Consider the following 16,090-nt stretch of genomic DNA (forward strand, 5'->3'; position numbering starts at 1 on the left):
AATAGTGACCGTTAATTTAGTGCTTACTGTGTCAGGCGCTTTACTGAATACTCATATATATTATCTCATTTAAACTTCATCGCAAGGTAGGTGCTATTATCATTTTCTTTTAAAGATAAGAAAACTGAGGCTGAAAGAATTAAGAAATTTCCCCAAATCACACAACTAGTTAGTAGTAGAGTTTGAATTTCAACACAGGTCTGGCTGACTTCAAAGCACATTCTCTTAACCAATGCATTTTCCATACCATGGTGCTTACTGGTTGCACAATATCCCTTACTTAATAAAACTTCTGTTAAATGTTGTTACTATTTAAAACATGCTGCTCTGGACTTCCATGAACATATGTATTTGCACACTCTTCCCATTATTTCTAAGGATAAATGCCTAAAATTGAATCCTTGATCGAAAAGGAATAGATCTGGTGTTAATTATTGTTCTTACTGTTCATCTGTGTCCTACCTGACAGCGAACGTGAGCACGCTGCAGACTCACTTAAAATGCAATGGCTACAAAGGCTACAAACTGGTCTACAGCCCGCAGGGCGGCTTCACTTGCGTGTCCCCTTGCAGTGAGGGCTACTGTGAGCACGGAGGCCAGTGTCAGCACCTGCCGGATGGGCCCCGCTGCAGGTGAGTGGGACAGGGGGCAGGGGGCGGGAGGCAGAGAGGGCAGTGCTGGGAAATCCAAGCTGGGAAAAGACACTGCAAGGGAGTCCAGAATGGATGTCTGCAAATTAGCAATGGCTCCCTGTGTAATTGAGAGAACTGGGATCAGAGAAAAAATGGATAATGGAAAATAAAACCTGTGAGTGCCCCCTCCGTGTGGAGAATAAAGGTGCCATATTACCTCAAAGGAGCTACTAGGTTGGTACTTTTTTAAAGATGAGAAAACTGCAGCTCAGAGATGATAAGGTACCCAGTACGTTAAGTAGTAGGATATGGGTTCCAAAGTCAAACTCTTACACCTGCTTTTGCTTCTTGGGTGGACACCCTGCTGTGTCATTGTGGGGGAAAAAGGAACCCTTTGTCTTGAGTCTAAGCCGGGCTTTGCCCTTTCTTAAGAGTACCAGGCAGGGAGGCCCTCTCAAACTGGCACCTAAGGTCCCCTTGGTTCATCAACAGTCCGAGGGGCCCCCGGGAGGGGATGCACTAAGTCTGCATGCCTGCCAAGGAGGAGAAGGGCGCACCCTTCGGGCCCTCTTGTCACCGCAGGCCCTCCGTCTACCAGTGGTTCTCAACCTTCTGGCCCTTTAAATACAGTTCCTCATGTTGTGACCCAACCATAACATTATTTTCGTTGCTACTTCATAACTGTAATATTGCTACTGTTAGGAATCTTAATGTAAATATCTGATATGCAGGATGGTCTTAGGAGACCCCTGTGAAAGGGTCGTTCGACCGCCAAAGGGGTCGCGACCCACAGGTTGAGAACCGCTGGGCCCTCTACCCTCCTCCCCCAATGCAATTCCAGACCCGCCTAGCCCTCCCTTCCCAGGGCCAAGGGCGAAGTGGTGGAACCGAGGGCGGGACCCAACTCCGGGCCAGGGGTTGGGCTGTGACAGCGCAGGCTCACGTGCCGCTGGCCCGCCTTTCCCACCCCCAACCCCACCCCCCTGCTCAGGTGAAGCTGACCTCTCACACACCACGTGGTTTCGTTCGCCCGGTGGCCTCTCTCCAGCATCAGGTCAGGGCTGACTCGGCCTCTTTCCCTAAAGGGAAGCCCTACCTGTTGTGGAAAACCTCCTCTGGCCCCGCCTCAAGAGGGGATGGAGAGGCTGAGCGCCGGCCCCCACTTCCCCCACCCCCACTCCCACCCCCCTCCTCCCCTCTATTGACGTGTCCCCTCTCTTTGTTCCCAGCTGTATGTCCTTCTCCATCTACACGCCCTGGGGCGAGCACTGTGAGCATCTGAGCATGAAACTTGGCGCTTTCTTCGGGATTCTCTTTGGGGCCCTGGGCGCCCTCTTGCTGCTCGGGGCCATGGTATTTGTGGTCCATCGCTTCTGGTACACCAAGACCCGATTCTCCTACCCCCTGGACTCAGAAAGCTGAAGCCTCCACCCAAGGCGGGAGCTGTGGCCTAAGATACCTCAAGACCCACCCCAGACACACCCACTTCCGTCCTGGCGCCTTTGGGGAGATTAGGAAAAAGAAGATAACTGACGGTGACTCGGTGACTCGGGATTCTTCCAGGAGAATGACTAACAGGAATGAATAATGATAAAGATAAGAGCACAACTTATCAGTTTACATTGAGGTGGACTGGAAGAGACCATAAAGATCTACTACATAAAGGGATGGATTCTCACACAGACACACCCACAAGGAGGACACCCGCATGTTACACACACACACACACACACACACACCAGATTTAATAATGGGGTGATGGTTCTAACTTAAAAACCAAAATGCATTTGTATGTAAAACTCTCCAGTTTACTTCTAATTAAAGTCTATTTAGATAAAATCTCTCTGACTTTTTGTGTTTGCAGAGCCATGGGTTCCATTTGTTATTTTTCTCTGTTGGCTAAAGGGCTAGGCACGGGGTGGAGGAGCAGAGGTGCATTAGCCACAGCCCTGTTTCAGCCCTCAGTACTCCATGTTGGGAAGCTCAGTTGCTCCAGCTCAGACATGAATCCTTGCTTCTGCCTCCACATCACTTTCTTCCCCTCACCCCAACATAAGCCAAGGCCTGGCCCTCTTAGGAGAAGGGTACCAATACCTCCCACATGTTCTCTGTCCTTTCCTGGGCCCCAGGCAGTGTCTCCTGAGCTCCTCCAGCCTACCGTCCTTCAGCCCCACTCTTTCTACTTGTTCCCAGCAACCAGATCAGTTTCCACCTTATCCTTCTCTCTTAGCAGGCAGAACTTTGCACCTCTCTCCTATAACAGCTCCCGCAACTGGTCCACAACTCCTGGGTCCTGGGCACCTCAATTCCAGCTCTATGCAGAAACTGGGTAACGGCTTCTTGGTCCTAAAGGCCAAATCCCTAAAAAGATAATCTGATTGGCCCAGTTGTCCATCTCTGATTCAATCAAGTGTGGCCACAGGGTAGGAAAGGAGGTCACATGATACAAACCTGGGGCTCAGGCTCACTCTTGTAAGTGCGTGAGTCGTGGTGTTGGAGGAAGTTCCCATGGAAACATGAACTTTCATCTGAGCAGAGATTCCTCTAACTGTCTGCTTTACATAGAGAAACATCTCCCAGCAGGTGAAGCCCCTCTCATATGTACACTCAGATACCCCAAAATACCCCCAAATGTAATCATGTATCCATATAAAGCCATATTCATTTCATTCCAGTGTTCATTTATCAAGAATTAAGCACAGCCCTAGCCAGTTTTGCTCAGTGGATAGAGCATTGGCCTGCAGACAGAGGGTCCTGGGTTTGATTCCAGTCAAGGGCACGTACCTTGGTTGCAGGCTCCTCCCCGGCCAAGGCCCTGGACCAGGCTCATGCAGGAGGCAACTAATCAATGTGTTTCTCTCACATCAATATTTCTCTCTGTCTTTCCCTCTCTCTTCCACTCTCTAAAAATAAATGAAAAAATATCCTCGGGTGAGGATTAAAAAATTAAGCACATAGTCCAAATGGGTTCCCTGGTGAATTCTACCAAACATTTCAGGAATCAATTCTAAGAATTCTCTATAATCTCTTTCAGAAGATTGAAGCAGAGGGAATATTTCCTAACTCATTTTATAAAGCCAACTTTACCCTAATACCAAACAAGAACAAGATACCTTAAGAAAAGGAAACTATTCACCAATAGCTCTCATGAAGACAGGTGCAAAAAATCCTCAACAAAATATTGGCAATCGAATCCAACAATGAATAGAAAGAATTATACATCACAACCAAGTAGTGTTTATCCCAGGTATGCAAGCCTGGTTCAAGATGTAAAATCAGCTAATGTAATCTATCACATCAACAGTCTAAAGAAGAAAAATCATATGATCATTTCAATAGATGCAAAAAAAAATCATTTAACAGCCCTAGCCGGTTTGGTTCAGTGGATAGAGCATCGGCCTGTAGACCAAAGGCTTCTGGGTTCGATTCTGGTCAAGGGCACATACCTTGGTTGCAGGTTCCTTCCCAGCCAAGGCCCTGGTCAGGGCTCATCCGGGAGGCAACCAATCGATGTGTTTCTCTCACATCAATGTTTCTCTCTGTCTTTTCCTCTCTCTTCCACTCTCCCTAAATATCAATGGAAAAATATCCTCAGATGAGGATTAACAAAAGAAAAAACAGTTTGTGTAGAGCAACTAATTGTGATTTAAAAGTTTGTTGTGTACATGAGAGGGTTTTGCCTGTGATTTAATCCTTCACAAGACTGACATCTCATGACCTTGACTTGCTACAGGGCTCACAAGAGTCACCTAAAAAAATGAATGTGTTTTTCCTGTTTTCCTTCCAGCTGGTCCCTATCAAATTAGTTTGAAATGTAATGAATAAATGGAATGAATGACTTGGGAATTCTTTTTAGATGTCTTTTATTCTATATAATGATGTAGCAAGTTATTAATTAAAAAAACAGTGGCAGGATATAGTCTGAACCTTTACACTTGGGTTGTAAAAAATAATGTCATTTTTAACTAAACTTGAGACATTTTTTTGTCCTTTGCCTCAGGGGCAGGGCATCATGACTTGCTCTGTTGTGGAGTCAGTGGTGATAGATAGATGGGGCCTGTATAGACCGGGAGGCATGCCCTGCTCCGCAAATCCAGGGGGAAACAGTCAAGCAGCAGAGCGCAGGGAGAACTGAGACACATGTCTATCTGTACAACAGAGACTCGTCCTAACTTAGGTTCACATCCTGAGACTTGAGAAGCAACAGATGCACATTTACCATTATTCAGGAGGCACGCATTTGTTGAGGCCACCATCAATTTCTGTATCTACATAGACACTTGTATACCAGTATCCTCATCTTAGGGAATCACACCTACCTCATTCTTTCTTCCCAATATTTCCCTTCATTCTACTCAGGACAGTGGCATCAGGCTGTCCTTATACACCAGAATAAAGAATTGCCTTATTTCAAACCCATCAAAAAAAAGAAAAAGAAAAAACAAACATAAAAAGAATTTAACAAAATCAAATACCCATTTATGATCAAAACTCTCAGCAAACTAGGAATCAAAAGGATCTTCCTCAGGTTGATAAAAAAAAAAATCTGTGTGGTGTTAGATGGGCACTAGACTTATGGGGTGATCACTTTGTAAGTCATATAAATGTCTAATTATTATGTTATACACCTGAAGCTAATATATTGTATGTCAAATGTAATTGAACATTTTTTAAGTATTTTAATCTACAAAAACCTACAGCTATTATCATATTGAGTGGTGAGAAACTTAAAGCTTTTCAGCTAAGATCAGGAACAAAGCAAGGATGTCCCCACTCACCACTGCTTTCCAAAATCATACTGGGAGTCCTACCTAATTCAAATACAAAAACAAAAACAAAAAGGAAATAAAAGATACATATTGGCAGATTGGGAAGGGAGAAATAAAACTGTCATTTTTCACAGATGACATGATCACTAATTTGCTTTTTTAAATAGCAGCCCTGGCCAGTATTTCCAAGTGTCTAGAGCATTGGCCTATGCATCAAAGGGGTCCTGGGTTTGATTCGGTCAAGGGCACCTAACTGGGTTGGAGGTTCAATTCCCACCCCCACACACTTCGGTGTGATTCAGTTATTAAAGGGCTTGGTCCCTGGGTGCTGGAGCCTGGGTTGAGTAAGACAACTTTGTGAGACAGGAGTCCAAGTGGACTGACTTTGCAGGAGCTCTCATGCTTATGCCCTGGGCACTGCTGGGAGCAGGATGGGAGGGGAAGGTGCTTTTACCCCATTTGTCATCTACATTTACAAGGAAGAAGGAGATAGTAATGGGAAGACCAGTCCCATGTGGCAGCCACAAAACTGGGATGGCCCTAACTGATGTCCTCTGATGGCCCCCTTGAGGCAAGCCAGCCCCAGAAGCTGTACGGAGCAGCTATCGGATTGACCTGTTGGCAAAGCCACAAATAAGTTCCAGTGTCATACATACTTAAGGGGACACACTGCCATATGCATACTCTTTTTTAAAATATATTTTATTGATTTTTTACAGAGAGGAAGGGAGAGGGACAGAGAGTTAGAAACATTGATGAGAGAGAAACATCGATCAGCTGCTTCCTGCACACTCCCCACTGGAGATGTGCCCGCAACCAAGGTACATGCCCTTGAACGGAATTGAACCTGGGACCCTTGAGTCTGCAGACCGATGCTCTATCCACTGAGCCAAACCGGTTAGGGCTGTATGCATACTCTTTATCAATAATAGTGAAACCCAGGGTCCTTATGACTTTGATTAAATTCAGCTTTAAATCCTAGCTCTAGAAATCATATCTGTCATCATATATCTACACCCCAAAGACCTAGCCTTTCTCCACAAGCAGCAACCCCCAGGCAGCAGAAGCCAGTTGCCTGGAACTGACTATTGGTCACAAAGCCTGACCTCTGGCAGGCTACAGATAACATCTTGATCTAAGTTATGTTTCTGTTCCTGAGCCCTAAGAAGGAACCACCTCCTGGCTATTTTCCCTTGAGAACAGACAGAGGGACACCAGAACAGACTTCAGAGCTGTCCTCAAGACTTGAAGAAATAATTTATTACCCTCACCTCTGACCAATCAGCTCACAGCATGACCTGAGACCCCCTAACACACAGCATCTTGAGATTTTGCCCAATATATTCTGTAACCTACTTAACATCAGACTTTGAGCATAGCTTCCAGTTCCTCTGGAGGGCACCATCCTATATAATAAAGAGGTAATATGCAAATTGACCATCATGTCCTCGCATATGATGGCCGCCCCCCTGTGGTCAAAGATGGCTGCCCCCATTTGGTCACAAGATGGCCACCACAAGATGGCCTTCAGGGGAGGGCAGTTGGGGGCGACCATCCCTGCAGGGGAGGGCAGTTGGGGGCTACCAGGCCGGCCCGGGGTGCAGTGAGAGGCGACCAGGCTGGCGGGGGGGGGGGGCAGTTAGGGATGACCAGGTCTGCACTGGGGGGCAGTTTGAAGTGACCAGCTCATCAGGGGAAGTTGGGGGCAACCAGGCCAGCAGAGGGTGCCATAAGAGGGGGGTCAGTAAGGTGACCAGGCCAGCAGGGGAGGGCAGTGGGGGCAATCAGGCTGCAGGGGAGGGCAGTTGGGGGTAACCAGGCCAGCAGAGAGGGGAAGAAAGGTGTGACCAGGCCAGCAGGGGGAGCAGTTAGGGGCAATCAGGCCGGCATGCAGGGGGTGATCAGGCCAGCAGAGAGGGGCAGTTAGGGGCGACCAGGCCAGCAGGGGTGGCAGTAAGTGGTGACCAGTCCAGCAGGGTGGGGGGGCAGTTAGGGGTGACCAGGCAGGCAGGCAGGTGAGCGGTTAGGAGCCAGCGGTCCAGGATTGTGAGAGGGATGTCTGACTGCCGGTAAAGCAGCAGTCACACATCCCCCAAGGGGTCCCAGATTGGAGAGGGTGCAGGCTGGGCTGAGGGGACACACAACCCTGTGCATAAATTTCGTGCACCAGGTCTCTAGTTAATCAATATCTTTATGCACTGAGATTCTAGTGTTCGGCTTGGCTAGCACTGGATGGACAGTCTTTCCATGACAAAAGTAATACCTCACATTTAGCTTTATGGCTAATTTTAATTAGCCCAAGAGAGCTACTTTCACTCACAAAGGCTGCCGGGACAAAAATACACACCCAGAGCATTGCCAGGAGAGAAGCCCACAGGACCCTCCTGCCCTCTTACCTGCAGAGCTCCCAGGGGCCCCAGCCTCCCAGCAGCAGAAGAAAAGGGGCAGAGCCAGGGCCCAGAGAGAGCCACTGCTGCTCAGCAGATCTTCCCACTGCCTCACACAGCCACCTGTTCCTGCTTCCTCTACCCAGAGAGGAGGAGCCGGCCACCTGCCTAGGTGTGACCTGGTAGTTTTCAGACTGCGGCCAGCTGATCACCCATGCACAGACTGAGCACTGGCAGCAAGATAACCCTCCTGTCCCCTTGCCCAGTGACCTCTCCTCTCTGCAGTTTCATTTGAAAACATGGAATCATTTCACAGTGATACTGACCCTTGGGTCCTGCAGCCCAGGAGGTCATGGGAGATGGTGCTTCACACACCTTTCCCTGTCTCCTGCCCTTCACCCCTCCCCACCTCCTTATGCCTTGGGCTTGGGTTTTTACTTAGACAGACTTGGATCTCATTCCTAATCCTAGACTTCATTTGTATACTAGTAATCTAGGGCAAATTAGAGAAACTTTCTGAACCTCAACTTTCTGGCTGTTAGATGGGCATATTGCTACCTCGCTGGACTGTTTTGTGAGAATTACATAAGAGAGTAAACTCTTGCACAGTGCCTGCTGCCACACACTTGGTGCTCACCAAAAACAAGTCTCTCGGGTGCTCAATAAATGAGCGAGAGCCCTGATGTCTGCCCTGACCCTCAAGCAGTAGAGAGAAGGGACAGCCCTGAGGTCTGCAGGAGACAGCTCTCCAGTGTGGGGCAGGCAGGACTCTGATTCTAACATTCCACTGTCACATCCTGTGACTCCGCATCCCAGCCAGAGCCAGGACCATGCCCTGCTGCCAGCCTGGAGGTTCAGGGTGGAGAAGGCACTAGCTGGGAGAAGGGAAAGGGTACATGTGCTAGTCACAGTCACAGGGTCTGGGAGGAGGGAAGTGTGAGGGTGATGACTTAGGGAAACTTAGGCGATTTGGCCACAAAGAAGGGAATGAAGCTGCTGGGCATATACCCAAGTGCCTAGAGAAGAACCCTATCCCCACATGGGGCCAATGAACTGGTCGAACAAGGTACCTTGGGAATTTCAGGATAAGAGTTTTATGATGAAAGCATCTGTAGAAAGGAGGAAAGATGCTGCAAAAGCATCAAGAAATCACAAGCTCTCAGGACTAGAAGGAACTTTAAAGTGGAATCTAAAGGTCTGGGTTCTATTTTCTGCTTCTTTCTTAATAGTGGCCCAGCAGCCATGTGATCTTGGACAAGTCATTTGTCTTCTCTGGGCTTTGGTCAACAAGAGCTCTGCAATCTTCTTCGCCATGCAGTCTGAGGTTCTGCACTGGGTCTGTGACTGTCTTCCAGTACCTAACCCTGCCCTGGATAAAGGGCTCTGCTGCTGGAGAAAGTCATTCCAGGGTGTGTGGTGAAGGGATACTGTATGAGAAGAAGCTGAAGGGCTCCATCTGGGGTACAACACAGCACTTGGGGTCAAGGATCTTAGATTCCAGGTCCAACTACACCATTAATCTATAGACTATTCCTGACAGGCTGAGCCCACCCATTCAACCCCAGTGCTTGGCCTTATAAAATGGAAGGGTGGATTGCCCCTTCAGGGGTTTCAGGTGAGGAGAAGGGGCCCAGGGCCACAGCAGTGACTGAATTCTGCTGGACCCTGTCCAGTAGTGTGTGATGTAGGGTGAGGCTTCCTCCTAGCGAAGACAGGAGAAATCCATCAAGAATGCAACTCCTTTCTGCCACTTCCCTTCCCTGCTGGGCTGCCTCTGTCCCACCCCAGCCAGGAAAGGGACTTCCTCATTCCAGCAGCCAGTGGCTTAATCTACAGAGGAATTCCAGGTGCCCTTTCACCACCACCACACATCCCCACTCTCCAATTCTTCTTCTTTTTTTCATCATATCAATGATCCACAAACCAGCTCAGCCATGGCAATTAAGGAGGTGAGGAATCCTCTAGGAGGGAAGCTGGCTGAATGCTTCCCTGGGTTTGCTGAATTTGTCTAGTCCATCTTCCTCTGTTTCTGGGGGAATTTCCAAGTCTGGCCACTTGACTGTTAGCCTCAGGGCCATAATAATCAGACAGTACCTGGACCCCCATTTCAGTCAAACTCAGCTCTCACCCAGAATCAACATAGGCTATTTCATTAACTTAATAAACATATTTGGGGCACTTACTGAATGCCACACATTGTTCTAGGCACTTGGAATGTTGCAGAAGACTGAAGAAACCCAAGCGATGCTTAGAGAAATGGAGTTATACAGCTTTATTACACTGATGGTCTCAGGAGAGTCACCTCCAAAATCTGAGCAAGCCAATATGGTGGAAGCTTTCCCTTTATACCCCTTTGGTGTCTTTGTCACCCAAATATGGGTTACACTTCCAGACCTTTCGCAGGCTTTGCAAAAAGCCCCAGGTGTTGGGGGTCTTGAGACCATACCTAAGGGCCTAGCCTGGTGCCAGCACTGATAACCCCCCCTCCAGAGGCTGTGTCATGGTTTATGGCCTCCGTAAAATGTGAGCATTTAGGTAACAGGTCTTGCAAGACCTTTTTGTGGATAAAGGGGCAATGACTTAATTATAGTTTATCATTAGATTGCTGGCACAGATTCAGATTGCTAGCCCCCCAAATATCAGGGTTACATTGGAATTAGCCTTTTAGCCTTCTCAGGAATATATCGCTTAGTAAGACAGATCCCTGCCATGTGGAACTAACTTCCTAGTGAGGAAATGGTAAATAACAAACACAATAAAGAAGTGAATTATATAGAGAAAAATACTATTTAAAAAAAGAAAAAAAATTAGGTCCAGTGGTTGGAGACCTGCAAAGCAAGTGAGAACAGATTAACAGGAACAAAGACAGTTTATTTACATGTACACCAGGAAGTTGCTCAGTAGTGAGTAACTCACTAAATAAAGGTGTATTTGCCAAATTCAACAAGGGGATGGGAGTGGGGGAGGGGCTCTGGGGCTTCCATGGGGAAGTTTGGGAGGTTCTGTGGGCTGGCTGTCTCCATGAAAGGTGGATTTGCTAGAAAACCCCTCTTAAGGGAAATAATGGCAACTGAATTTTTGGAAAGTCCTGCTTTAGTCAGCTAAAAGAAGTTGAGATAACATTGCTTTCTGTATCTTCTTTATTCCACTTTAAAATAATCTTTATACCACCTCTGGGGGTCTGAGTAGGTCTCCACAGGCTCAAAACATTGAGTGTGCACAGACTGCATAGGTGAGGTACAGGAGAAATGGTGAGAATCATCTAAGAGTGCAAGGCCCTGAGAGTGGGCCCCCCAGCCCCTGTTTCCTTGGGTGGTAGCACAGAAAACTCCAGCAAGCCCTCTGTTCATTTGTCCATTCATTTCTTTTATTCACGTGTAACCTACATACAGTAAACTATATCAACCTTAAGTGGTATATAGTCTGATGAATTTTTATTTATGTATACACCCAAGATATATCTACCACTCAAATCACAATAATAAGACATTTTTAGTGCCTCAACAGGCTTCCCTGTGTTCCCTTCCAGTCAATATCTCCCCCCACAACCCGAAAAAAAAAACACACCATTCTTACCTATATCACCGTAGATTAGCTTACCTATTTTTGAACTTCATATCAATAGAATTATGCATTTATACTCTTTTGTGTCTGGCTTCTTTCTCTTAACAGTATTTCTGCAAGACTCACCCATGTTGTGTGAAACAGCACTTCATTCTTTTGTTGTTGTTGTGGAGGATTCCATTCAATAAATATGCCTCAATTTATTTATGAATTTTCCTTCAGATGGATATTTGGATTGTTTCCAGTTTTTCATTATTCTAAATAAAGCTGCTATGAACATTCTTGTACACATCTTGAGCATATATATCCAGGAGTAGAATTGCTGGGCCTGTGGGTGGACACGTGTTCTCTTTAATATACAGCATCAAACAGTTTTCCAAACTGATTGTGCCCGCTTATACCACACCAGCAAAGTATGAGAGTTCCAGACGCTCCACAGTCTCAACCATTGACATCATTGGTCCTTTTCACCGTAGACAATCTTGGGGATGTGTGTTTCTCACTGGATTTAACTTGCATGGCAGGGAGCTCTCTGTTTTCCCAGGTGGAATGCTGCTGCCAGGGAAATGCCTTTCATAGGGGAGGTATTTTGAGGACACAGGAGGGAGAAGGAGGGGCCGGGTAGAAATAAAATTCGCATGCAGGTGTGCACACACATGCACAATCCACTACAGAGGAAGCTATGCGGGGACTGGAACATCTCAGAACTGGGGGATAAACAGGGACCCAGGCTGGGGTAGATGGATGACCAAGCAGGGACAGGAGGAAGAGGAGATATGATTTCTGAGCATTTGGAAGGAGAAGAGTATTAAGTCAAGAGAGAATAGGGAGCCCACAAATCAGCATTCTGGGGCTTTCTATGAGGCCCATAGGATGATGGATCCCAAGCAGAGAGGCCATGTCTCATTGAGTCTCACCTGAAAAAACTCTTCCTAGTAAGGAAGGGAGAACTCAGGCTCTGGCAATATGAGTGGGGCTCACCCAGTGAGAACCCAGGGCTGTCTCTCCCCCAGGCTCCTCTGTCCTTGGGCAGGAGGGAAACCTGTGGCTGGAATAACTGAAGGGAAGAAACATGTGTTCTGGAAGCCCACGGTGGGATACCTTTTGTGCCCCATCTCAAGTCCTCTCTGCCCCTCTTCCTACTCCAGCCACTGTGCCGAGGCCACTTTCCCAGGAGCAACCAGGCGGTGTCCTGCCATGTGCCATTTGCTCTCTGCCCCGGGGATGCTTCTGGGAGCTATCCAGAAACACTGGACTGGGAAAGTTAGTCACCTATAGAGCAACCCATAAACCATGGGGATGGGAGCTGACCGTTCTCAGACATTTCATAAGTCTTCTCAGAAGGTCCCACAGGATCAAGCCACCAGTCAGCCATAACAGGGGCCAAATAGATAAGGCATCTTGGTATTTTGAGTCCCTTCTTCCCTGTCCTCCTGCCCGTTTCCCTCACCCCTGTTCATTGGACTGTGTTCCTAAATAAATTATTCAGGTTTGGCTTTCAGGGAAACTGAGCTAAAACAGATTGGCGAAGATGTAGAGAGAGGCTTGCGTGGGGGTAATGGGTCACTCCATTCAGTTGGAATATAGGAGTGGGGAAGGAACCACCAGCAGGAGATAAGGCCACAGTGTGCCTTGCGGGCATGAGGTGGAAGACATTTCCTGCCATGAGTGGGAGGTTAGCCTTTATTCTAGAGACCATAGGAAGCCAGTGATGGTTTTTGAGTAGGGAACTGGCAACACTAGAGCTATTCAGGTGTTCTGATTCTTCCTGATTCAGTTTTAGAAGATTGTATTTCTCTAGGAATTTGTCCATTTAACACAGGTTCTCCAATTTTTTGGCATATAGTTGTTCATAGTGTTTTCTAACATTCTTTTATATTTCTGTGATGTCAGTTCTTACTTCTCTTTCATTTCTGATTTTATCTATTTGGGTCCTCTGTTTTTCATGGTGAATCTAGTTAAAGGTTCATCAATCTTGGCACATGCACAAGAAATGAAACTAGACCACAAACTTACATCATACATGTGAATACACTCAAAATGGATAAAAGACTTACCTGTAAGTCACAAAACCATAAAAATCCTAGAAGAAAACATAGGCAGTAAAATCTCAGACATCTCTGGTAGCAATATTTTTGCCAATTTATCTCCTAGGGCAATGGAAACGAAGGAAAAAAATAAACAAATGGGACTACATTAAACTAAAATGTTTTTGCACAGCAAAAGAAACCATCATCAAAATGAAAAATGGAGCCGAAGCCAGTTTGGCTCAGTGGATAGAGCGTCGGCCTGCGGACTGAAGGGTCCCAGGTTCAATTCCGGTCAAGGGCATGTACCTGGGTTGCGGGCACATCCCCAGTGGGAGATGTGCAGGAGGCAGCTGGTCGATGTTTCTCTCTCATCGATGTTTCTAACTCTCTATCTCTCTCCTTTCCTCTCTAAAAAATCAATAAAATATATTTTTTTAAAAAATGAAAAATGGAACCCATTGTATGGGATAATATATTTGCCAATGTGGCATCTGATAAGGAGTTAATTTCCAAAGTATATAAAGAACTCGTGCTACTCGACGTCAGGAAGACAAACAATCCAAATAAAAAACTGACAAAGGACCTGAATAGACACTTCTCCAAAGAGGAAATACAGATGGCTAATAGACATACAAAAAGATGCTCAACATCACTAATCATCAGAGAAATGGAAATTAAAACCACAATAAGATATCACCTCACACCTGCTAGAATGGCTATCATAAAAAAATCAACAAACAAGTGCTGGTGAGAATTGGAGAAAAGGGAACTCTTGTGTATTGTTAAGAGGAATGCAAACTGGTGCAGCCACTGTGGAAAACAGTCATGGAGTCTCCTAAAAAATGTAAACTAGAACTGCCTTTTGACCCAGCGATCCCACTTCTGGGAATATATGCTAAGAAGCCCAAAACACCAATTCAAAAGAATATATTCACCCCTATTATTGCAGCATTATTTACAACTAGAGGCCAGGTGCACAAAATCCATGCATGGATAAGGTCCCTAGGCCTGGCAGGCGATCAGGGCTGATCTGTGGGCAACCCGTGGGAGGGGCGATCAGGAGGCCCCCCTCTGGCACCCGCCTTGTCTGTCCTGGGGCCTGCGGGCTGGGGGCAGCTTCTGCATTGAGTGTCTGCCCCCTGGTGGTCAGTGCACATTGTAGCTACCGGTTGTTCCATCATTCAGTCAATTTGCACATTAGGCTCTTATTATATAGGATAGCCAAGATCTGGAAACACCCCAAGTGCCCATTAGTAGATGAGTGGATAAAAAGGCTGTGGTTTATACAATGGAATACTATCTGAGCATAAAAAGAAGGAAATCTTACCTATTGCGACAGTATGGATGAACCTGGATATTATTATAGTAAGTGAAATAAGCCAGTCAGAGAAAGACAAATACCATGTGATCTCACTCATATGTGGAATCTAATGAACAAAATAAACTGAAGAACAAAATAGAAACAGAGACATGGATACATGGAACAGACCGACAGCTATCAGAGGGGAGGGGAGAAGGGGGAACTGGATGAAAGAAGGTTAAGGGATTATCCATAAAACATAAATACATAACACCTAAACACAGACAACAGTGTGGTGATACCCAGAGAGAAAGGGGAGCCGGGGTAGGTTGTGTATATGTTCCCCCATATCCTGCATAGTTCAGGGTTCAGGATCTGGAAGAGGGGCCGCACATAAATGAAAGATACTAGACAAGAGATAATAATTTGGAAATTGGTGGGCCAGGTGAGAGCCCATCCCAAGAGGATGGATTCCACTTGTGCGCAGGCCCTGCCATCTTTTTATTCAGTTTGGGATCCACCCATAGCCCTTAGGCAGGCAAGTTCCAGTAACAGGCAGACTACCTTATCAGTAAGGATTTACACGACTATCTGGTGGGCAAGTTGCTTCAGCTACCATTGTCTCCACTAAACAGTGGGTGCACAGCTCTGAGCTTTGCCAGGGCTCCAAGGGTCACCAGGATTCCGGGCTCCTCATCCACACCTCTCTGCTGGAGAAGACAATAGGCGGCTTCCCACAGTAGGTGGAGGTGGGCAAAGGGGGGTGGAAATGGGAATGGAAAGGGACTTTGCTTTGGGAGATAGGCGCGCAGGCAATGTGCAGATATTTTATTGAGTTGTACACTTGAAACCTGTATGGTTTTTCGAACAAATGTCACTCCAATAAATTAAATTTTAAAAAAAATGTGAAAGGGGAAAAAAAAATCTCCCCTCTGCACTCCCATTTTACACCTTCTTTACAGTGTATGGGACAGATGTAACGATTTAGTTACCTAACTCCTAAGTTAGTCCCCCTCTAAAATGCGCAGACCGTCTGTTTCATTAAGGGTGGCAGGGGCTGTGGTTCCTTTCTTGTCCTGTGATTCCTGCGACGCAGGAGTGGGACCCACCCGGGTGACCTCAGGGGTAGGAGTGAAGCCACCAGACGCAGCGACAGCACCCAGACCACCTGCACCTCTGCCCGGACTACAGACCAGGCTGGGCCGGGTAGCACCGCCCAGGAAACGTGACCCCACGACGGGGCTCCCCTTCCGGTCTCAACACCATTCAGCTTCCGGCGGAGCGCGTACAGCAGCTACAGGGTCTTGCTTAGCCCGTAACAAAGCGGGACGGGGTAGCCCCGCCCACGCGGGCAGAGCGCCAGGGCGGAGCTTCCGGTTACCAGCCCGCCGGGCGGAAGAGGTGCGCG

At 46.9% G+C, this 16,090-nt stretch overlaps 1 protein-coding gene across 2 annotated transcripts in view; it reads left to right on the forward strand.

Moving 5' to 3' along the window:
• The window catches only part of MUC4 (mucin 4, cell surface associated), a 49,783-nt gene extending 47,652 nt beyond the window's left edge, over positions 1-2,131 (forward strand). For both annotated transcript variants that reach the window (XM_023757305.1, XM_023757306.1), the window contains 2 exons: positions 470-632; positions 1,862-2,131. In XM_023757305.1, the coding sequence (XP_023613073.1) occupies positions 470-632; positions 1,862-2,054 (356 nt within the window). In that variant the 3' untranslated portion in view covers positions 2,055-2,131. The remainder of the gene's footprint in view (positions 1-469; positions 633-1,861) is intronic.
• Positions 2,132-16,090: the final 13,959 nt, after the last annotated feature.

Source organism: Myotis lucifugus, unplaced genomic scaffold (assembly GCF_000147115.1).
Source record: "Myotis lucifugus unplaced genomic scaffold, Myoluc2.0 scaffold_105, whole genome shotgun sequence".
NCBI lineage: Eukaryota > Metazoa > Chordata > Mammalia > Chiroptera > Vespertilionidae > Myotis > Myotis lucifugus.